At 44.2% G+C, this 23,275-nt stretch overlaps 1 protein-coding gene across 1 annotated transcript in view; it reads right to left on the bottom strand.

Annotated features, from left to right (window-relative positions):
- Positions 1-23,275, bottom strand: part of LOC121628810 (piezo-type mechanosensitive ion channel component 2-like) — a 66,350-nt gene that overhangs the window by 26,590 nt on the left and 16,485 nt on the right. The window contains exons 8-29 of the mRNA XM_041968145.1: positions 23,072-23,219; positions 22,832-22,999; positions 22,618-22,732; positions 22,092-22,474; positions 16,417-16,525; positions 15,191-15,423; positions 14,203-14,351; positions 11,914-11,992; positions 11,745-11,839; positions 9,173-9,369; positions 8,940-9,097; positions 8,689-8,865; positions 8,498-8,611; positions 8,212-8,412; positions 7,923-8,127; positions 6,536-6,637; positions 2,124-2,301; positions 1,963-2,049; positions 901-1,057; positions 728-824; positions 488-653; positions 324-413 (exon numbers count right to left, since the gene is read on the bottom strand). Coding sequence (XP_041824079.1) covers positions 324-413; positions 488-653; positions 728-824; positions 901-1,057; positions 1,963-2,049; positions 2,124-2,301; positions 6,536-6,637; positions 7,923-8,127; positions 8,212-8,412; positions 8,498-8,611; positions 8,689-8,865; positions 8,940-9,097; positions 9,173-9,369; positions 11,745-11,839; positions 11,914-11,992; positions 14,203-14,351; positions 15,191-15,423; positions 16,417-16,525; positions 22,092-22,474; positions 22,618-22,732; positions 22,832-22,999; positions 23,072-23,219 — 3,408 coding nt within the window. The remainder of the gene's footprint in view (positions 1-323; positions 414-487; positions 654-727; positions 825-900; positions 1,058-1,962; positions 2,050-2,123; positions 2,302-6,535; positions 6,638-7,922; positions 8,128-8,211; positions 8,413-8,497; positions 8,612-8,688; positions 8,866-8,939; positions 9,098-9,172; positions 9,370-11,744; positions 11,840-11,913; positions 11,993-14,202; positions 14,352-15,190; positions 15,424-16,416; positions 16,526-22,091; positions 22,475-22,617; positions 22,733-22,831; positions 23,000-23,071; positions 23,220-23,275) is intronic.

Here is a 23,275-nt window from a genome sequence, read left to right as displayed (position 1 = left end):
ACCTGGACAGGTGAGTTGGTCATTACATCATAGAACACAGGACTTGACTACATGCTGGTCTGGTCTGGTCTCTTCCCTGACTGATTCTGGACTCAATGATGTGGTCTAAACTCTGTCCCTGGACTAACTCCAGACTGGACTGGGACATGTTCTGTATTCATCGTGGACTCATCCCAAACCAACCTTGTCCTGGATTTAACAGAGGGAGGACAGGTACAACATACCCCCTGGACTAAACCAGGACTTGATAGACATCTTGGACTCCCCTCAAACTTGTCCTGGACTATACTGAGTCTGTCTGGACTCTGGATTCTAAGTCTTACTGTCTTTTCAGCAAGTCCATGGAAGTCTTCTCCTCCTCCAGTCTCGCTCTGACGGCTTTCACTGTGGACGCCTCAAAGAGCTCCGCCCCCCTGCAACACACACACATTGCTGTCATGTGATTGGCTGTGAGTGTGTGGGTGTACCTGTGCGGACAGGTGTGTACCTGGAGGCCAGCAGCTGCGTATTCTGCAGGTCCAGCACCACATACAGGAAGTAGTGACTCCTGAAGACTCTCCTCTGCAGCAGCAGGAAGCAGAAACAGACGCCGTCCCAGATGATTCCGGCCTCGTCGCTCGGCAGCTCACACTGTTTACTGCTCTGCTGCTCCGCTGTAAACAACAAACACCAGAGTAAACAGCAGCGGAGGAAGAGGCTCAGCTTACCGTTGGACCGGCAGACGTACGTTTGGAGTATCCTTTGATGGTGCACGCCAGACTGAAGAGCTGAATCAGCCAGCAGTGGTTGAGCACCAGAGATTTGATGAAGCCGCAGGCCAGGATCTGACACACACACACACACACACACAGATCAGCGCTACACAGACTGATCATCAATGATGATGAAGACGTGTCTCACCGACAGAATGTTCTTCATGGTGATCACAAACACGTTGTAGCCAATCAGACAGTCCCAGTACAGCAGGATGGATTTAATTGGTTTCAGCAGCAGGTCTCCACCCACCAACAGGAAGTAGAAACAAGCCACCAGGTAACCCATGCAGAAGATACTGATCCTGGAACAGATCAGAAAACTTTTCCAGAAATCCAACTTCAAATATCTCCAGAAACCTTTTCAGGGGGGATGTTAAACTGCCAGGCTGGTGTTTACATATTTATATTTTTGTGTATTACACGGCCTTTAATTCTCTGGCGCACTCCTAGCTATGGAGCCAGATGGAAAGATATTGGAAAGACTATGGGAAAAAGAAAACCAGTAAATGCGATGATTGTTTCAGCACTACAAAAACACCTTATAGATTCAGAAAATCCATGGATTTGTAATTAATTACAGCTCTAAAGCAACTTAAAATAGTCCAATCTAAAAAAAGACATTTGAATTCTTGAAATGGTTTGCATACAACCTGGAATTTAGACACGATTATAGATTTTAGGAATGTACATCCTTAGGACTAACATACTACTCCCTCATAAGTCAAGGTACAGTTAGGAGCTTCCAAGAACTTAAAAGATAAATTTGGCCTACAGAACCAGGACCACTTCAGATTCCTGCAAATAAGAGACTATATTGGGAAAGGGACAAAAAACAAAAGATGAATTTGGAAATGAAATACTACAGTTATTTATAAAAGCTTATGAAGAAGGTCCTTGTAAGTCTTTGATTACTTGATGTTAAATCAAGATGGGAAACAGGGGGCAATATCACAATTACACATGATAAATGGGGAAAAAAATCATCAAATAACAGTGAAAAACAACAAATTCACCACTTAGGAGGGAATTGTCAAGAGTTTAATCAATTGTATGTTTGTAATGGAAATGGACGCGTTTCAGAGCATCTAGTGGCCATATGTGGTATTTCACTTAAACGGCATCGGATTCATGAACGCCAGCTGCTTACTTCATCCACCTTTGTACATGGCCCATGTTAAAAACAGCAAGACTCAGGTGTATGCCTCACCTGGTGGTTCCAGTGATGAAGATGATAGTGAGGACAAACCAGAACATGTAACTGAAGATGATCACCTTCATCATGTCTAGGTAAGATCTAAACAATCACAAGACAAAGAGATGAACAGCTGACATATAGGTGACAGACAGGTGAATAATTGCAGGGTTTACCTGCACATCATGAAGTCTGGCACTGCGCAGACACGGAGACGTCTGATTGGATCAGAGAAGAGCTCGTCGTCTCCATCCATCTCACTGTTGTCTCCTGCAAGCAGCTGAACAGACGGCTGGAGCTCCTCCTCAAACACCTGCAGCTGCAGACACGCCCCGAGGAGGAGCAGGAAGTCGTCTGAAAGGTGAGGAGATACTCATCACCAGCAGACTCACACACTCCCTGGTTGGTCTCAGTTTGCTTGTTGTCTATTTGTACATCACATTTCATGTACAAGACCATTCAAAAGGCTTTACATAAAACGTTACAAGCAATACAGAACATAAAGAGAAACAAAATCATATTAAGACATTAGAATATGCGATGACTGGCAACCTGTCCAGGTGTACCCTGCCTCTCGTTACCGTTACTGTGAAAATCTTTTTTTTGTTTTTTTCAAATTTGTGTTTGTGTATTTGTTTTGCATCAAGTAAATCATTAAGAATTCTTTATTATACAGCTGAAGAGGGGTAAAGTATCTGTGCTTTTATTTTCAAACACCCCAAGTTACAGCTGGACAGCTACAGTTACAGTTACAGCATGAGAGCTGGACTGCTCTCATGAGAGCTTTTAGAAGGTGACAAGCATGCACATGTAGGAGAGATGCTGCAAGGTGAAGAGGATCTGGACAATTTCTGAGGCCTGAAACATTCTTTTGCAAGGAGCATGCAGCCAACAAGGTATTTGTTTTTTTCTGCATTTTACTTTAGCAAAAAGTTATTTTACAAGCTTTGCAGGTTATTTTTATGTTAAACTGACATGGTCTGTATTTCTTTCCTTTTAATTTTTTTTGTTCAGTTTTCACGGTGAAACTTGGGGAGAAGTCTTCACGTAAACATGTTGCAAGAGAGCCACTTGTCTGCCTGTGCTTCAAGGGGATTATACGTACTAATTGCTGAGTTAGACTTCAGCTTCTGGTCTGGACTTCTTCTATTCACATATAAAGCTCCCCATGCCCAGGCTCCATTGTATATCAAAGCTCTCATAGTTCCATATATTCTCCACAGAGCACTTTGCTCTCAGACTGAAGATTTACTTGTGGATTTATACTCGCGTCATCTGCATAAGGTCGGTTATGGTGTCATCGGCATATGCGCTGAGGCTCGACGCGCACCTCTTCCAGACCTGACGAGCACCCCTGCTATGCAGACGGTTACGCAGAAGTACTCCACTGTGATTGGTCAGTTTGGAATTACGCATTTCCAGATTTCTGGATCTTTTCACTGAATTTGTCTGGTATTGTCTGGTATTTGTCTGGTGAAGCTCATGAAGAGACTGCATCATGTTGGACATTGTTGTTTTATAACAGGAAATAATAAGTGAACCATCAAAAACACTCCGACTTGGTGAATTTACTAGCCAATACCACCCCTGCTGCCACCTTCAGAGTCATAAGAGAAACTACAACACAACACCAAAACGACACGTACGCCCTACGCTTGAGTCCGATAGCATTCTTCACCGTCAGCTACGCCGTTCTGACCTTACGCAGATGCCGCGTTAGCATAAATCCAGCTTAAGAGTACAATGGGAGGCTGAGCCTTCAGCTACCAGGCCTCTCTCTTTAGAAACCAGCTCCAAGTTTGCAGCTTTAAGATTAGGCTTAAAACCTTCCTTGTTGATAAATCCAGAATGGACTACTAACTTAGACTGCTGCAGGACGACTCTTGAGGCAATGAGTACTTCCTTTTCTTTCATGTATAACTGTATATAAACTATAAACATGTATAAACTTATGACAGTAGTGGCATCATTAATCTATTTTTTCTTCTCTCCCAGCAGGTGTTCCTAGCTAAAAGCTGTGCTGCCTTTTGGTCACTCTTTCCTCTCTTCTCCAACCAAACCTGTTGAGGCAGATGGCTACCCTCCCTGGGCTGAGTTCTGGTTTTGGTTTTGTCTAAGGTTTTTCCTTCCTGTTAAAAGCAAGTTTTTCCTTTCCACTCGTGTGATTGATGTGACTGAAAGTTTATTTTTGATGCAATCTGTTGGTTACCTTCGCTTGGCTGATATTTATTGTGAATTGGCTTGTTTGACTGAATACTGATTGGACCACAACAGAATGACTTGAATTGATTTGTCTGTAAAGTTCACTGAGATGACGTGAATTGACACTATAAAAATAAAGCTGGATTGAACTGAACTGGTCTGTATTAGCTGAACTGAGTCCTTGGATCTAAAAGCACTGCTAGGGCTTTATATCTTATATTACAGACGGATTCTGAGCCTAAACTGTTCTTTTACTGTAAACTCTGAGTGACTGGAAACCAGTCTAAACTGGAAACCAGTATAATCTGGAAACCTGTGTAAAATTGTTAAAACTGGTTTGATGTGTTCAGATCTCTTATGGCCCTTTCCCACTAGTACCCACTCAGCCCAGCCCGACACCACCCCTCCCGATTTTCCAGGGCGCATAGATGCATGTTTAACACCTAGTTTGTCGGGGTTCTGAAGGTGCAGAGTCAGGCTGAAAATTGTGACATGTCGAGACAGCAGGCCACTATTGGCCAGAATCTGATGTCATGGAATGACATAACAAGTCATGAGAGCAACTCTCAACCCCGCCATCATTAAAACCCCGAAGCCACGACTGTGGATAAAAACTGGCATTAAACCAGGCAGCACGTAAATCACGAGCTTAACGTCCTCCATTGTTGTTCTGTGTATGTCGCAAACAAATGACTTCATGATACTTACTAGCCACCTTGCTAAGGCAATACCACCCTCACTGAATGCTGCCTCAATCACCCCCATTATAAAAGGAACTGGGGTGGTGTGGTGTCAGCTGAATTAAGGTAGGGCTAAGAGGGTACTAGTGGGAAAGGACCATTAGTCCTGGTTAAAACTCTAGCAGCAGCATCTGGAAGTCCAGTAAAAAGCCCACTACACTAATCCAGTCTTCTGGAGATGAACACATAAATTTCTACTGGTCTTTCAGGGAGAAAAAACTTTTCATTCTGTTGATGTCTCTGAGTTGGTTAAAAGCTGTCTTGGTGACAGCTTTGGACGTCAGATCTGAATCTATCAACCTTGTGTTGTGTTGTGCATCAGTGATATTAAGATCCAGAGTCTCAAGTTGTCTACTAATGCTGCTGACCCTCTTCTCTTTGCTACCAAACATCTCAGTTTTGTCTTCATTTAATTGTAGAAAATTCTCCCTCATCCAGGTGTTTATTTGCTCCAGACACTGATACATTAAGTCTGTTGGGCTGCAGTTGTCTGGTGACAGAGACACATAAAGTCAGGTGTGTTGCAGCAGGGAGACATTTAAGACCTGCAGGACAGTGGGCTTTGAGGACCAGGGTTGGGAATCACAGACCTACAGTATCAAATGCATCGCTGAGATACAGCAGAACCAGGACTGACACAAGACCAGAGTCAGTATTCAAGTTTATGTTATTTAACATGTTAGATTAACTGGTCACTCTAAATCCCTAGGAGTGAGTTTGAGTGGTTGTTTGTCTCTGTGTTGGCCCTGTGATGGACTGGTGACCTGTCCAGGGTGTACCTGCCTCCCACCTGCTAAATGCTGAGTCAGGATGGACGGATGGCTGGATGGAGGGACGGATGGACGGACAGATGGACGGATGGATGGACGAATGGACAGATGGATGGACGGATGGATGGACAGATGGCTGGATGGATGGACGAATGGACAGATAGATGGACGAATGGACGGACAGACGGATGGATGGACTGACGGACAGATGATGGATGGATGGATGGATGGATGGATGGATGGATGGATGGACGGACGGATGGATGGGTGCATGGACGGACGGATGGATGGATGGATGGATGGATGGATAGATGGACGGACGGACGGATGGATGGCTGGATGGATGGATGTACGGACGAATGGACAAATGGATGGATGGATGGACAGATGGCTGGCTGGATGGATGGATGGACGGACGCACGGATGGATGGACGGACGGATGGACGGACGGGTTATTTAACACTTTGACCAGAGCAGTTTCAGGGCTGTGATGAAGTCGGAAGCCTAAATGAAATTTAAGATTCCTGCTTTCCTCAAAGCCTTTTTCTAAACAGCAAAGACTAAACAAACTTGACGAATAATTCATATGTTTTACAGTAACAATAAATTTGTTCAAGAACTTATTTCTGTTTTGGTTCCTTGTTATTTTACTGAGATCTTACCATCTCCGTTAACATGTCACTGTGTCCATTAGAGTGTTACCGTCTCTGTTAGAGTATTATAGTCTCCGTTAGCAAGTTCCAGTCTTTGTAATCAAGCTTTTGGTGTGATACTGGTAAAAGGACGTCGAGCTGCCCAGCTGGTCTCGAGCGTTCAGCTGATCTTATAAATTGGGTTATGCATATGAGTAAGTCTTGTTGATGATGATGGTCTTACACAGGAGGAAGACTGCATTGGGACGTGTCAGGTAATCAGGTAGGAAGAGCCACTTAACCACATTCGACTCTACATTTGAGGATGGAGGTCTCCATGGATAATCTGCCAACCAACAGTAAATATTGAGTAGTCAGCAAAATGTTCAACAAATAAAAAAATTTAAGCCAAATATAACATTTTAAAAAAATCTGATAATTTTAAAAGATCATCTTCTGATTCAATGTTCGGTTAACAACTGTAAACAAACTATAAGGTAGTAATGTAAAAAACAAAGTAGATCTAAATCAGTGAACACTGTATGAACAAAAACACAAGAAATATTACCATTGATTGAACCATAACCAAAATAAAAAACTTCCACAAAAATGAAAACTGTGAAATAATATTCATATGAGGTTGGATGCTCTGGGTTTTAAAACCTGCTGAGAAGCCTCATGGACAAAAGACGGCTCAGCTTTTATATTTAAGGAGGGTGTAGTCACAAAATCTGAAAAGTATAAACAGTGCTGGGCAACGATTCAAATTTTTAATCTCAATTAGTCGCATTGTTACGTGCAAAATGTCCTTTTCCTTTAAAAGAAGGCTTACTGCTATGTGTAGAAAATGCAGTAAATTTTGGTTTAAATACTAAATCAGGGGTCTTCAACCTGCGGCTCCGGAGCAGCAAGTGGCTCTCTGGACCTTCCACAATGGCTCATAATACACGGCTAAAGATGCTAAAGAGCTAGCTAATGTTATTAAATACAGATATAATAAAAAAAAAAGCAGTTTTTTTTACAGTTTTTCAGTTCTTTGCTTCATGGGACAATTTCACTGGATTTCCACAACGTAATGATACCAAAAGTACCACTAATATTTTTTTATCTATTTTTCTTGTCATTAGGTTGAAGACTAGAGGCTTTTTTTTTCTATATCATTTTCCACAAATATCTACATCCAAAAGAAGAAAGTCTGTCTAGTCTCCTTTTGCAAAGTTTTGTTTTTGTTTAGTTTAAAACCTGAAAATAAAAATAAAAATGTGGTTCTTCAAAAATGACAACAAATTTCCCTACAGTAGATATTTATACGTTATTATCTGCGTCTCTAAATAAGTTTAATTTAATGGCTCTTTGGATTGGAAAGGTTGCAGACCCCTGCACCAAACACATAAACAGATTTAGCAGCAGTTTTCTCTTTAAACAGCAACAGTTAAAATATTTCTTACAAAAATCACAATTTTCTGGACATGAGGCGTTAACGTCCCCAGTCCTTTTACAGGTGTATACATGAAATAAATATGACATATTTCAGTGAACATGACATTGAGTTCACAAGCCAGGAGCCCACCTCAGTTGCTTCCAGAAATAAGTAAACAATCCCTACATGTCGACTTCAGGTGAGTTCGTACCTTTACAAACAGCTGGAGGGAATCCGATGCACAGGAGGTACTGAAAGAACAGCAGTCCTGAAACGAAGTAGCAGTACCTCGGCCACACCGATGCTATGCGCTTCCTGCTGCGATGTGAAAGCACAGCAATGAGGCTGAAGGCGTGGCCTACAGCAATCAGATCCATTCGCTGACCAATTACATTTACGGCCAACAAGAAGCAGGTCTGAAGGGGAGAAGGAGACGATCACAGTTACTTTTAAAGAGGAAGAGGTTCGCCTGTTACTGTGCTAATGCATCTTCTGCTCACCTCCAGTCCAAACTTATAAAAGAAGTAGTTGAGGAAGAACTTCATGCAGCTCAGCACACAATTGTCCAGGTGACATCTTGTGATGTCATGAAAGAAAGTTCTAGTGGGGGGTGGGACTTTATTATGTCGGAGACGATAGAGCTCCTGGTGTCTGTAAATGGTCACCTCGAATGCTAACAGTGCTAACATTATGAGATTATTCTGTGGAAGGACACAAATATGGAAATATTATCTGCTGATGGTGCATCAATGATTCAGTATCTGATGAGGTTGTTCTTCTCTTTACCCTCAAGTAGTCCAGCAGTTTCCCATCTGTCTTACGAAGCCCCACCCAGTGGGCGGGGTCAATAGGCCCAGAGTAAAGAACAGAGTGAGACAGGTCGATGCTAGAGTTACCTGGCTACAGAGGGACAGACAGGTCAAGCAGTCAGATAGGTACATCACGCTCAAGATACATGCTGCTGTTGCCATGGTTACCATGGTGCAGTTGGAGGAGTAACTGATCGGCTGGACGACCTTCAGTTGATACAGCATCTTACAAACGATCACTACACAGGTCCAGACAGTGCAAACTCCTGACAGCAGGGGGCGCCAGGCCCTGCAGGGCAGAGCCATGGCCACACAGAGCACGAAAAGCAGGTTAAACACACATACCTGGGACAGAGAGACAAGTTATGGTTTTAGAAAGACACAAAGATTAAGACATACAGGCGAGTGTAAATACTGACCTCCCTCACGCAGACCCAGATCATGAAGGAGGACACGATCTTCACAATGTGCAGTTCCAGGATCCACCAGAGGAGGCACTGCAGGCGCTGCAGGGAGAGCAGGAAATGCAGGAACAGCACAGACAAACGGTCCACCACCAACCTCCAGGAGACCAGCTCTGTCCACCAGAAACAAGGATGTTACTTCCTCTTTTAATCCTAAACACTCAGGTGTGACTGCATCATGTGGTTACCTGTGAAGCGGTCAGACAGGGTTTCCCTGTCAAACATACAGGGGTAATCCTCCTCTTCATGCTCTTCCTCTTTTATCCACTTTCTATCTGTTTCCTCCTCTCTGTTCCCCTGTTCTCCATTCATCTCTTCCTGCAGCGGGTGCTGAGGAGCAGCAGTCATGGACAGGTCGACCAGGCTGCCTTCAGAGTGGACCAACCTGCAGCAAGATGGGTGAAAGACAGGTGAGAAAGAAGGGACAGACAGGTGAGAGACAGGTGAGAAAGAAGGGACAGACAGGTGAGAGACAGGTGAGAAAGAAGGGACAGACAGGTGAGAGACAGGTAAGAAAGAAGGAACAGACAGGTGAGAGACAGGTGAGAAAGAAGGGACAGACAGGTGAGAGACAGGTGAGAAAGAAGGGACAGACAGGTGAGAGACAGGTGAGAAAGAAGGGACAGACAGGTGAGAGACAGGTGAGAAAGAAGGGACAGACAGGTGAGAGACAGGTGAGAAAGAAGGGACAGACAGGTGAGAGACAGGTGAGAAAGAAGGGACAGACAGGTGAGAGACAGGTGAGAAAGAAGGGACAGACAGGTGAGAGACAGGTGAGAAAGAAGGAACAGACAGGTGAGAGACAGGTGAGAAAGAAGGGACAGACAGGTGAGAGACAGGTGAGAGAACAGTGACAGACAGGTGAGAGACAGGTTAAAGACAAATTTTAGATCGTCCTTATTGTCACTGTACATGAATAAATACAAAGAAACAATAGAAAAACAAACCAATGTTAGGAAGGTGTTTATTAAAAGTTCCTTTCAAGGCAGAGGTTCCTGTGGGAAAAAGCAGTTCTTTAACCGCTTGGTCTAAGTTTTAAGTGATCTGCAGCGCCTCCTGGAGGGCAGGAGGTTAAACAGCTGGTGGCCTGGATGGGCACCGTCACTGGGGAGGGCTGAGGCTCTGCTGAGGTATCTGGCATTGACAACATGCTGGATGGATGGTAATGATTTTCTGTGCTGTCAGTCATCTGCAGCAGGCAGGCAGCATACCACGCAGTGCTGCTGTACACCAGGACACTCAAATGGTAAAACCTGAACGGGAAAAAGTTGTTGCTGTTTGTTTAGTCTGTCTGCCTTTAAAGGTCTCAAAAAAGGAGGTGCTGCTGAGCCTTACCCACTGTGGAATAAGTGCTCCTGGTCTAGGTGAGGATGTAGTGATACAGATGAAATGTAAATATTTAGGACCTTCGCTAAGTATTCACCTTAAAAAATGGGAGAGGGTCTGTTCTGCACTTCAATAAGTTATTTTACTTTTTAATTCAAGGTGAGATTATTAACTGAATATCACTTAACCAGTTCCTCCATCTCCAGTGTGTATTCACTCTAACATTCCCTTAATATCTGCCTGCCAATGTTATGATGTCGCACAGACAGATGTACAGTCATAGGTGTACATCAGATAGAGAGGATTTAGTGCTGAGTGGAGAGCTAGTAGCTGTAGATCTGCCTCGTCTATAAGCCAACTGATGTTGGTAAAAGTCTGGGGGGAGACTGGACTGAAGATGTTTTAGTACCAGTCTCTTCAAACACTTACAATAATTACAGGTGTGAGGACAACCGGCCTGTAATCGTTGAGACTGTCTGTGGTGGATTTCTTGGCTACAGGGATGATGACTGCAGATTTCAGGTAGGTTTAGTACTTGTGCTACTGACCAATTGAAGATGTGAAAACAGCATAAAGCTCGGCAGCACAAGCTTTGAGTACTGACTGACCCAAGTGTCCGTCTACAAGAGAAACCAGCTGTCTGTGGCGGCAGTGAGTCTGATTTGGATGTTTTTGCCTCAAATCGAGCAAAAACTAGTTTAGCTCCCCTGCTAGTGAGGCATCAGCAGAAGTGTGCATGGTCCTGCTGCCCCTAAAATGAATAATGTGCTGCTTACCCTGCCACACCTGCTTTGTCTCATTGTTTATTAATTAATCCTCAGTTTTAGTTTTGAAAAGCCAGTTTAGTCCTCCTGATCCTGATCCTTGCACCTCTGTACTGGGCCATGTCCCCAGTCCTGAAGGCTGTCTCATGTGACCTGAGGGGTGATCAGACTTGTTCATCTGGTTAGGAAAATCCCTGGTGTGCTTGTCAACAGTCAGTGTCGGTGCTATATAACATAAAACAGTCACAGATGTAAGTTTCCAAGTTCTAATGCTCAAATAAATCCCATATGGTGCTTTCTAAGCAGTCTTGCAGTTCAGAGGGCCCCTCAGGCCATACGATGGTCTTTGTGACAGCTTTGGCAGACCTTCTGAGGCGGATGTTTACTTTACTACCATTTTGTTGATAACTGATCTGCACTGGAAAGGAATATGCTTGGAAGCGAAGGTCTGTGTGGCTGCTTCCTTAAACTAGTTCGCAGCCCCACTCAGCAGCGGCAGAAGTCAACAACAACACAATCACACCAAACTAAGAAGCAAAGAACTCGTGCACAGACGTGCGGCGCCATTTTCAAATCAATACTGAGAGACAGGTGAGAGACAGGTGAGAGACAGGTAAGAGACAGGTGAGAGTCTAGTGAGAGACAGGTGAGAGAAGTGCACAAAGAAGACCTGGTAATGGTGCTATTGTGCGTGTCCACCACTGTCTTCAGGTCAGTCAGTTGCAGGAATGGTTCATGGAAGTAATGCAGGTGAATGATGCACACCTGCCGGATGAACCACACATGGTGTTACCATGGGAACAAAGAAAGAAGCTGCACCTGCATCAGTCAGACCTTACCAGCAGAAACGCTGTGGGAATGAAGATTCTGGTAAAGAGGACAGGAACAGAGAACTTTTCCAGTCCGACATCCTCCAACCTGAAAGAACAACACATAGAGAAGACAGGTTAGATAGGACACATTCAACTGGTGAGGAAACCTTCACATCCTGTCCATGTTCATTCCAGTGACAGCGGGACATCTGGGACCAGAGGGACATCATCGAGGGGTGTTTCTCTAGACCTGGTTGCTGCTTAGAAAAAACTGGACTTCCATTTAGGTCACTTTCCACTGTGAGAGACCAGCAGACTTTGAAGACATCATGCAGGATCCTACAGGACCCTTCACACATACTGTTCCCAGAGACTCAGGATGACGGCTTTGCTGCCCTGGCTGCAGGGCTCAGAGGAGAAGGACAACCTTTGATCCAAGGATGTCCAGCTCCTCCACTCCCAACTGTCCTTGTCCCCTCCAGCTCCAGGGTACTGGCTCAATACATGAGCAGGGCTCAGAAAGAAACTGGAAGGAAGATCAGGCTTATGAACCTTCCTGGATTGGCTACAAGAAACCCTGAAGCTCAGTAATGTACACTTGGATACTGAAATGATCAGAGCTTTACAAATTTACAGGGCACTGAGAGCCTTCGTCAGTAACTCAATGTGACTGAAGAAGAGGACCCTGGGGGCCAAATTAAACCTGATCATACAAGTCACCACCAAGTATGGTAACTACCAAGGAGATGTCATTAAAGTGTATGCCGACTCACTGATTTACCTTGTGAGGATATGGAGCAAGGACAACAGAGTGTCATTCAGATTAAATGAGGACAAAGTATCAAAGGGAGGTAAGATGGTGACAACTGGTAAGGTTGGACTGCCAGAAGGAAACAGCAGATGTTCAGGACAGCTAGAAATACCTTGGGATACCACAGGATAATGACAACCATGAAGAGACTGCAAGGAAGTAAGTCACAACCCAGTATCTACAGGGAGTAAGAAGGTCCGGAAAAGTCAGCTTAATGGGAAGAATGAAGTCCAATCCATCAACACGTATGACATGACAGTCATCAGACACCAGCTGGTATAACAGACTGACCAAAGGAGGGGATGGAAGTCACTGATATCAAGACCAGAAAGCTGCTCATAATGCATGGAAGGTTTCACCCCAAGTCCAACACCCTGAAACTGGATACTAGGAGGAAGGCGGCTGATCAAAGAGGTTTCTGAGACAGTTCAGAACATAGCAACATAGATGGAGACAGACACGGAAACACCTAAACCAACTAGTGGAAAAGTGCCAATGAACACGTGAGTTCAGACTGGAAGTTCCAGGGTCACGAATGGAAAAAGGCTGTGGAGAATAACAGAGCTGGTGATGGCGAACCATCCAAACATCATGGTGGTCGACAAAGCAGCAGTGTAGATGTAGAGATCCAGAACAGCAGCAACATCAAGAAGAAGGAAGACGAGGAGCTGAAAACATACCAAGAACTGAAAGAAAATAAAAAGATGTCGGAAGTGAAGACGGCAGTGGTATTACTGCTACTCAGAGAACTGGGAGCCATGACCTCCCACTGGGAGCGTGGCTCCAAAAGTACCCAGAAACACCACCAGACATCTTCATCTATAAGATTACAGTCCTGGGAACAGCTAGGGTAGAGAACAGTTCCAAGACCTGAGTTTGAAAGCAAGGTGAACAACCACATGTGGAAGTGAGGGTGGCGTTGATGCTTAAGTGACATGAGACCAAGTTTGAGGCTCTCGCTGTAGAGTTTTTATTCTGTCGTTTCAGTGCTGCAGATCCACAGCTGAGTGCCAGGTGTGGCTGGATTCCCGTTGCTTTCACATCTGTTCCCCTGACTCCATGATGTTTTCCAACAGAGTCTATAGGAAGAAACCATAGAACGGGGTTTACCAACTCTGGATGTCTTGGGCCGGTGTCCCACAGGTTTTAGATGTTTCCCTGCTGCACTCAAATTAATGGGGCATGAAGCTGGTGCTGGTAAGGCTGGTGCAGAATTCAACAAAGAGCTGTTGGAGAACCAGTTCATTTGAATCAGGTGTGTTGCAGCATAGAAACATCTAAAACCTGCAGGACACTGATCCAAATAATCCAGAGTTGGTGATTCCTGCCATAGATTGTCATTCTTTTGATTATTCAAATCATATTTGAAACATTCCCTGGGTTTTTAACAAGAGCTGAAAGCATCAGGCCAAGTCAATCACCTGTGTTTAACTCGTAAAACTCACCTGTCTGTCAGACCGCCTCCTGATGGGTTGAATGTAACATGTGCATAAAGGTGTACTAACCTGTCTGTGCTCAGTCCAGTGTAGTAACTCCAGGTATGGAGTGATGAGGGGAACTGGAAGGTGTAGACCAGAATAAGAACCAGCATGGAGTAGACCACTACTGCTACCCAGAAACCTCTGAGCAAGGCACGCCAGCGCTCGTAGTTCAACTGAAAGGATAGACAGACAAAAAGACCCATTCTTATTATTTACAGTCATCCAATCAGTGATCTAAACCAGACTGTAGCTCCACCCACCAACCATATCTTAACTGTAGTATCTGCACATTTACAGCAGTGCTTGCTGTTGTTCTTGGGGTAATAGTAGAGGTACTGACTGTAGTATACATGAAGTAGCAGTGTTTGCAGTTGAATGAAGTATATTAGTAGTGGTACTGTGGCAATATAATAATAGTGGAGTATCGGCAACAGTAGCATTAGTTTCGTGGTAACTGCCTAATTAACATTATTATCAACAGTAGCATTTGATGAAATGGTAGTACTACTACAAGTTGTAGCTGGTATAGTAACACTGTTTGCAGTAGGACTAAATACAGTATCTGGTACAGTCATAGTGTCATGATCTTGGTATTTTGGTTTAGTGGATTTTGCTATGTTGGTTTTCTGTCAGTGATGTCTGGTTTCCTGTTTTATTTTTGTAGTTCCTTCCCTCGTTCTGTTTTGCTTCCTGTCATTAGTGCACCTGGTTTAATTTAGCTGATTCACTTCACCTGTTCCTCGGTCTATTTATACCTCTTGGTTTTCAGTTTCCTTTTTCAGATCCTTGTCGTTCTTTTTCCTGCCGTGTTTCCTGTCAGTCTAGATTTTGGATTAAATCATTTGTTCCTGCATTCTGTCTGCCTCCTGCCTCTGAGCCCTGAATTTGGGTCTTCACGTCCGCCACGTCGTGAGACATCGTAGTAGCCTGATTGCAGTGTTACCTGGTAAAGTAGTAGTACCTGGGGCAGTAGCAGGAATTACAGTAGTAGTAGTGGTAGTAGTAGTAGTACCTGGTAGAGGGCCACGCAGCAGAGGAACATGACCATGTAGATGACTTTGTAGAGGACAATTTTTCCCTCGAAGCTGACGAAGAAGAACATTGTCCCACACACATAAATCCAGTATTTCACAAACATCCTGGTAACCACGGCAACTAAAGCATCCATATGACCTTGTCCTCTTCCACCCAGAAGAAGCACTTCCTCATAGGACATCTTGTCCTTCTTCTTCTGATCCAAATCCTCTGCAAAGCAGGATGTAGAATCACACCAACAGGTGATCAGACAGACATACAAACAGGTGATCAGAGAGACAGACAGGTGATCAGACAGACATACAAACAGGTGATCAGAGAGACAGACAGGTGATCAGACAGACACACAAACAGGTGATCAGAGAGACAGACAGGTGATCAGAGAGACAGACATGTGATCAGACAAACATACAAACAGGTGATCAGACAGACAGAGAGGTGATCAGACAGACATACAAACAGGTGATCAGAGAGACAGACAGGTGATCAGACAGACACACAAACAGGTGATCAGAGAGACAGACAGGTGATCAGAGAGACAGACATGTGATCAGACAAACATACAAACAGGTGATCAGACAGACAGAGAGGTGATCAGACAGACATACAAACAGGTGATCAGAGAGACAGACAGGTGATCAGAGAGACAGACATGTGATCAGACAAACATACAAACAGGTGATCAGAGAGACAGACAGGTGATCAGACAGACATACAGACAGGTGATCAGAGAGACAGACAGGTGATCAGAGAGACAGACAGGTGATCAGACAGACATACAGACAGGTGATCAGACAGACATACAGACAGATGATCAGAGAGACAGACAGGTGATCAGATAGACTTATAAACAGGTGATCAGAGAGACAGACAGGTGATCAGACAGACATACAGACAGGTGATCAGAGAGACAGACAGGTGATCAGAGAGACAGACAGGTGATCAGACAGACATACAGACAGGTGATCAGACAGACATACAGACAGATGATCAGAGAGACAGACAGGTGATCAGACAGACATACAGACAGATGATCAGAGAGACAGACAGGTGATCAGAGAGACAGACAGGTGATCAGACAGACATACAGACAGGTGATCAGAGAGACAGACAGGTGATCAGACAGACATACAGACAGATGATCAGAGAGACAGACAGGTGATCAAACAGACATACAGACAGGTGATCAGACGGGTGTCTCACCTTGCTTAATGTGGACAGAGATGTCAGACAGGTGTGCTTCTGTCTTTCTCTCTCTTTTCTCAGTAAGTGACTGACGCAGAAGCAGCCAGAAGGTCAACAGACACACCAGCTGCAACAATAACAATGTTTACTGTATAAATAGTAGACAGCAATAGTCAGTAGTAATCAGTAGTAGTTAGTAGTAGTCAGTAGTAGTCAGTAGTAGTCAGTAGTAGTAGTAATCTTATCTCACATTGAAGGCAAACCTCATATTTGTCAGGAACAAATTCCACGAGAAGACGCGGGGGGGTGGGGACTGAGTCCAGACCCCCTCCAGGGTAAAGCTAAACGGGGCACGCAGCCACCAGAAAACGAGGCAGAGCTGGTGAATTACCTGACCAGGTTTGCCCCCAACCTAGCAGAAACAAGTGCACCACTCAGAGACTTGCTACAACAAGAAACAGAGTTCAAAAGAGACAAAATACATGACCGAACATTTCAGCAGATGAAAGAGAGCATTGCAGCTGGCCTACTTCCACCCTGGAAAAGAAGTTACCCAACAAGTGGATGGATCAAAAAATGGCTTGGGAGAAACTGTCAGAGAGGCAGACCATAACATAGGCTTCAAAACTGCTCAACAGTACCAAGAGAAATTACGCCAGCCTTCATAAAAGAGCTATACGCTGCCCTGCACGTCCATAAATACATTTACAGGTGACACATAACTGTGGAATCAGACCACAAGCCTTTAGAGACCGTAATTCAAAAACCCTTAGCCCTCTCACCACCACGCCTTCAGCGCATGCTGCTTGGACTACAGAAATACAGCATAACTCGCATCCACAAAGCAGGCAAGGAAATCTCAGTGGCCGACACTGTCCCTAAAATCCAGTGATGACGAGGACAGCTCACTAGCTGAAGCTATGGAGACCCAAGTGCACACTGTCAGCTTGAGTACAGACAGGCTTGATGACATCAAGGCCTCCACAGCTAATGATGGGCAACTGTCCACCCTCAGACACGCAGTCCAGGCAGGCTCATCAGTGGCTTCTGGACCAACCAGAAGAGAAGAGTAAACACGGCCAGAGACATAACGTTTTAACCAGGCATGGCCAAACAGACAGAGGAAACAGTAACAAACACACCGCCAGTCCAACCCTAAGGAGCCCATGCTCTCAATGGCTGTTCCAGACAATCCATGGCATGCTGATTTATTCGCTTGGAGCTCTGAAAACTCCATTTTGTTACATGCGACCACCTCAGCAGGTATCTAACATCACCTCGGCTGCTGTCGTCCACAAAATGAAAGCTGCATTTTCTATTCACAGTAGCCACAAAAAGGTAATGAGTGACAGCGGCCTGTGCTACAGCTCATATGGATTTCAGCTGCTTAGAGACATAGGTTTTCCAGCACATATCATCAGCTCCACGTAACCCTCAAAGTAATGGCTAAGCTGAAAAGACAAAGCGGATCCTCACAAAAACCAGAGAAGACAAGAAAGACCTGCATCATCCCTTCTAGAGTACAGGAATACTCCCGTTGATGGGCTGAAATCACAAGCTCAAATCTAAAAGAGCTGCAGACTTTGCTTTATCTTACCTGCACAAACCTCGAGTGACCTTGCAGAGAACAGTGAAAGCAAGGAGAAATACCAACGGAGACAACACAGCTGCAAGGCCTCTGCCCCTGCAGCACACGGGAGCCTCGGTTAGATTCCAGCAGGAAAACGGACAGTGGCAGCGAGCTACAATTATCCACCATCGTCAATCTCCACGCAGCTACCACATCAAGACTAGCAACAGACAGGCCTTGAGAAGCAGCATCTCCTCGACACAGAGACAAGTCAACCACACCCCCCTCAAAAACCTGAGTCCTACTGCAGTGGTCCAACTCCTGGAGAACCAGAGCCACAGCAACTCCGTCAGGTTCAGGCCTGTAAACAGACACACCTTGAGTCCCTTCTCCACAATCGATGTGGCCGTGGCCATAAAACCAAGATGTCTGTCTATCTGTCTATCTATCTATCTATCTGTCTGTCTGTCTGTCTGTCTGTCTATCTATCTATCTGTCTGTCTGTCTGTCTGTCTGTCTGTCTGTCTGTCTGTCTGTCTGTCTGTCTGTCTGTCTGTCTGTCTGTCTGTCTGTCTATCTATCTATCTATCTATCTATCTATCTATCTGTCTGTCTGTCTGTCTGTCTGTCTGTCTGTCTGTCTGTCTATCTGTCTATCTATTTATCTATCTATCTATCTATCTATCTATCTATCTATCTATCTATCTATCTATCTATCTATCTATCTATCTATCTGTCTGTCTGTCTGTCTGTCTGTCTGTCTGTCTATCTATCTATCTATCTATCCATCCATAGCGGTTTGTCTGTCTGTCCTTTCATCTGTCTGTTGGACGGATGTTGATGAAATTTTCAGAAAATCTCAGAAATGCAATAAATGAACAAGTGTTTTGATTTTGGGGGTGATCCAGATTTCCGCCAGTATCCAGGAATTTTTTGAAGGATTCTTTACAGGTGCAGGTCAGGCGCAAACATCCGGGAACATTGAGGAACTTCGTCTTTCGCCGGTAAAAACATAACTTCACTAAATGAAACAACACTGGATTTTCAGCATCGATCCTCATAGATTTTTCTTTGATTGTCGTAGTTTCCTTTATGCTGAAAGTTTTGTTGTGGTTGGCTGCCGTAAACACAAGAGATCTTTCTTCCAACGGCCAAAAAGACACAAAAGCCCAGACAGATGTGAAGGCTGGCTAGCGGCTATCGAGCGAGCTAATGCTGGCAACGTCAGAGTCTGAGTTTTTTCCCTGGTGAGTAAAACATTTATTATGATATTACTGTTTAAAAATAAATGGCTGTTTTTGTATAGATGCCAAAAATAGTATGAAATGTTGCTGGTTTTTGTCAAGTTCCCCATGTTTCTTGATTAGCAGCTCCTTCACAATGTGACGGTGGGTCAACATAAGGTCATTTGTTCAGTCCTACAGCCACTAGCGTCACCTCAGATCTTTTTCTAGCCTCGACACTGAGAGGATCAATATAACTGGAGGACATTATGAATCGTTTTCTATCAAAAACCGATGTAGAAAACTTAAAACTACGAGAACAAGTTGCAAACTTCAGCACGGACGCTGCATGATGCAGGGTTTGGTTTCAACAGCAAGCTGTTTATGGTTAAGTCTGCCCAGGGGGCATGGGGATCATTTTACCTTTAAAGCTTCTATTTAAAAAATAATGCCACAATCAATGGAAAAAAGAAGAAAGAACAAAGGCTTGGTGGAGGTCTGCGCTGTCTGCGTGCCTCTGAGTTGTTAGGACTGGCAGCAGATCACAGTGATTGATTGGAACTGATTATTATGTAACGTGCACTGAGATGACATTGTTGTGAATTAGCACTATACAAATAAATCTAGATTGAACTGAGCTGAACAGTTGTCACTTCAGTCAGAATTAGTCAGTAGTGCACTCTTAGCCCAGATTTTGTTTGAACAGCAGGGTTTCTGTTACATAAATGATCGTGGTGCACCGTCACTGCAAAATAAAAGCCACCATGCCTTCAGAATTATGTAGTTTTATGTTACAAATGTAAATTAGATTGAATAAATAGATCAGTGTGAACATAAAGTCTATATCTGCGCACATTTATGGACCATAATAAGAGTGAAATGGTACTCAGGAAATGTGACACTGCTCTGCAAATAGCTTAATTTTGAAAAATGAGCAAGGCTTAACTTCCTGTCTAGATGGGAAAAACGTGACAGAGCATAGAAGGGTTACATACTCCACGAGAAATAAGAACTTCTCGAGGCCACAAGACCGTAAAAAAAGTTTGCTTTGGTCAGTTCATCCTCCCTGAGAAGCTTCGTGGGGACGGGGAATTACTGCAGGGGCTCTTTATATGAACAATTGACCCGGTTATTTCATATTTAACGTGAAACTTCGTCTGTGGCTGTGGTTGTGCACTGTGTCTTTCTCAGAACCTGGATCAGCTGTTCGTTAAATAAGTCTCATAAAGAGACTAGTGGAGGCAGAGCAGCAGGAGGCTGTGCCGACTCCGTACAGCAGAGCTCTTCAGGATCAGAGTCAGACGACCTCATTAATCCCAGTCTGGGAAACTGCAGCATTATACAATGAGAAAAGAAATAGTAAAATTAAACTGTAAAAATACTATACATGTAACACACTTAACAGATATCCAGGTTAAAAATAGGGAATATAGAGAAATGTAAAAGAAAAAAGATATGCTTTGTATAAACAGTGTCTCATTACTAAAACAAATATGTTTCTAACAGTTTTTAATGCTGTGCAGTGAGATAATGATTAGCAAAGAAAACTGAACGTGTTATGTTTCTGTCACGGGGGGCGGGGCTTCTTTCAAATCTCTGGACCACAAAGGCTCATGGGAGATGCAGATTCAGCAGGAATTTAAGGCTGTGTCCGAATGTCCACCCTACTCCCTAACCCCTCCTTCACTACATAGGGCTGCACTATATAGCACACTACATAGTGACTCATTCTCTTGGTGATTCGGACACGAAGCTGCCTTTTTTCTCCTTGCCGCAAACCATGTGACTACCGCCGTAACCACGGCAACCACAACCCGCGTCAAGTCATTTACATATCCAATCCAAAGTTGTATGTAAATATTTTAATTTTTATTCCTTATGTTATATTTTATTCTTTGTTTGTTTGCTTATAGGTAATTTTGTGCAGCTCAATTTTTTCGCCTCCTTGCGCCATGTTGAGCTTCTGCCCGCAATGCATTGTGGTCTATAATGACCCGTCTCTGACCATCAAGCTCACTACTTTTCAAGATGCATTGTGGGTAATTTTGAGTGCCCTACTTTTTTCTCTCTGGACATTCGGACACTCCGACAAAATGGCGTGGCCCCTATATAGGGCACTATGTAGGGAGTAGGGTGCACATTCGGACACAGCCTAAGCTTTTGTGATTGCTGTGCTATAAATTTGAGTTATGTGCTTTACTTCCTGTGTTATGTTTACAAGTTCTTTGTTTTAATTTTGTAGTTGGCACCGTCAGTGAGACGGACAGGAAAAGAAATCACCTCAACCTTTATATCATGCCTCAGGGGTAAGAGATGGTTTCTGACACAACCAAATGTCACCTTCCTTCTCCGTTCTGGAGACTGTAGTTCTGTTCCCCTGATCTGCTGCAAAGACGCACCTATAAATTGTTGTCAATAAAAGTTGCATGACAAAGTTTAATATGATTCTTAAGTAGCTTCTAGATTAATCAGACTTTTAATGTGGAACAAGTGGAGTCTTTTCAGTTGACTTTCTTAAGAGAGCAAGTTCAAACAACCAGGGGGTATAAAGAAAATTAGTGAAATAACTGGTTTTAATAAAGTCTAAGTAATTCTAAGTTGGTACAACCTGGCTTGTTTAGTTTCAGCATTTTTAAAAACTAAAATTTCCACGCAAATTTCTAGTAAACTCAGCTAATCAGGGATTAGAGTGGAGTCAGTAGTGGTTGGTTTAAGTCAGTTTTAGTCAGAAGCAGTCATTAGTTCATTTTATTTATTTTTAGTCATTTGTAGTCAGAGTTAATATGCTTGTAAGTAATAGTAGTAGTTAGTTTTAGTCAAAATTAGTCTGTAGTTTTTTCCGGAGTAGTCAATAGTAGCAGTAGTATTCAGTATTGTTCAGTAGTAGTCAGTAGTAGTACCTTGGAGGCGAGCTCCCTGCAGGGGTCGTGATTCCGTGGGAACAGTCCGGGGACTTCCTGTAGGGACGGGAAGCTGTAGATGTACTGTAGGACCACCAGCAAGTTGCCATAGGCGACCAGCCATGGCGCTGACATCAGCGTGTAGCGACGGCGCTCTCGCATCATCCACAGGACGCATGACCAGAGCAGCAGCACGCAGGTGAGCCAGGACACGTAGGTGATGGACCAGGCCATCATAGAGATCAGAGCACCGATGTAGCTCTGTTTTAGGAGAAACAACAAAGCCACGGAGGTGGCGCCAGCCCCCACCTTCTCACAACTCTTAACCTCCTCCTCACAATCTTCTTCCCATTCATCTTCAAAAACGCATGTTTCCAGTGTGTCTGCAGCAGCACAGACAAGAGCAGACCAGTCATCGATCAATACCCGATCGATCAGAGTTGAGTCTTCTCCATCTTTATCTATTCACACTGTGTTCTACTGATGACCGTCAGGTGACGATGAAACACCTCAACCACACACTCACCTGATTGGCTGAAGGAGTAGTGAGGGGTGGAATACATATCCAATCCCAAGGCAGTGCTTTGTGTGGGTGGGGCAAAAGAGTCGGAGGGACCGTCACTGGATGAGGACAGTGGTGCCTGGCAGAAAGGTGGGTTTACTGAACACAAGTAATGGAAACAATGATGGAAACATGTTTACAGTACTGGATAAAATTATATTTCTCAAAACATGTTTACCAGATTCGCATCTTCATGAGCTCTCCTCCACAGCACCCTCCGCCTCTCAGCTGTGATGTCACAGCTGACCTCATCACTCAGGTTGCTGGTGGAGGTGATGATGTCACAGCTTCCACTGACCACTGAATCCACACTTTCTTCGTTCCTCTCCCCTGACCTGTCAATCAGCTGCAGAGACATGTGACACCTGTCAGGCACCAGGAGGTAAATACCACAAGTGTGTGATGACATCATCCTCACCTGGTTCCTCCAAAGACAAGTGACCGTGTGGTAGAGCAGCAGAAGCATCAGAGGGCTGCTGAAATGGTACCAGCTGAGCTCAGAGTTCACCTGTAGCCTCCAGGGATTAGCACAGTCCACCAGGACCACAGGAACCAGACCCAGCACCCTGATCACAGAACAATTAATGATCAATACACATAATCCAGCAAGGGGCAGCGCAGT

Source organism: Melanotaenia boesemani, chromosome 18 (genome assembly GCF_017639745.1).
Source record: "Melanotaenia boesemani isolate fMelBoe1 chromosome 18, fMelBoe1.pri, whole genome shotgun sequence".
Classification (NCBI taxonomy): Eukaryota; Metazoa; Chordata; class Actinopteri; order Atheriniformes; family Melanotaeniidae; genus Melanotaenia; species Melanotaenia boesemani.
Note: the sequence above shows the minus strand (reverse complement) of the source record. Positions and strands in the feature narration are given on the sequence as shown.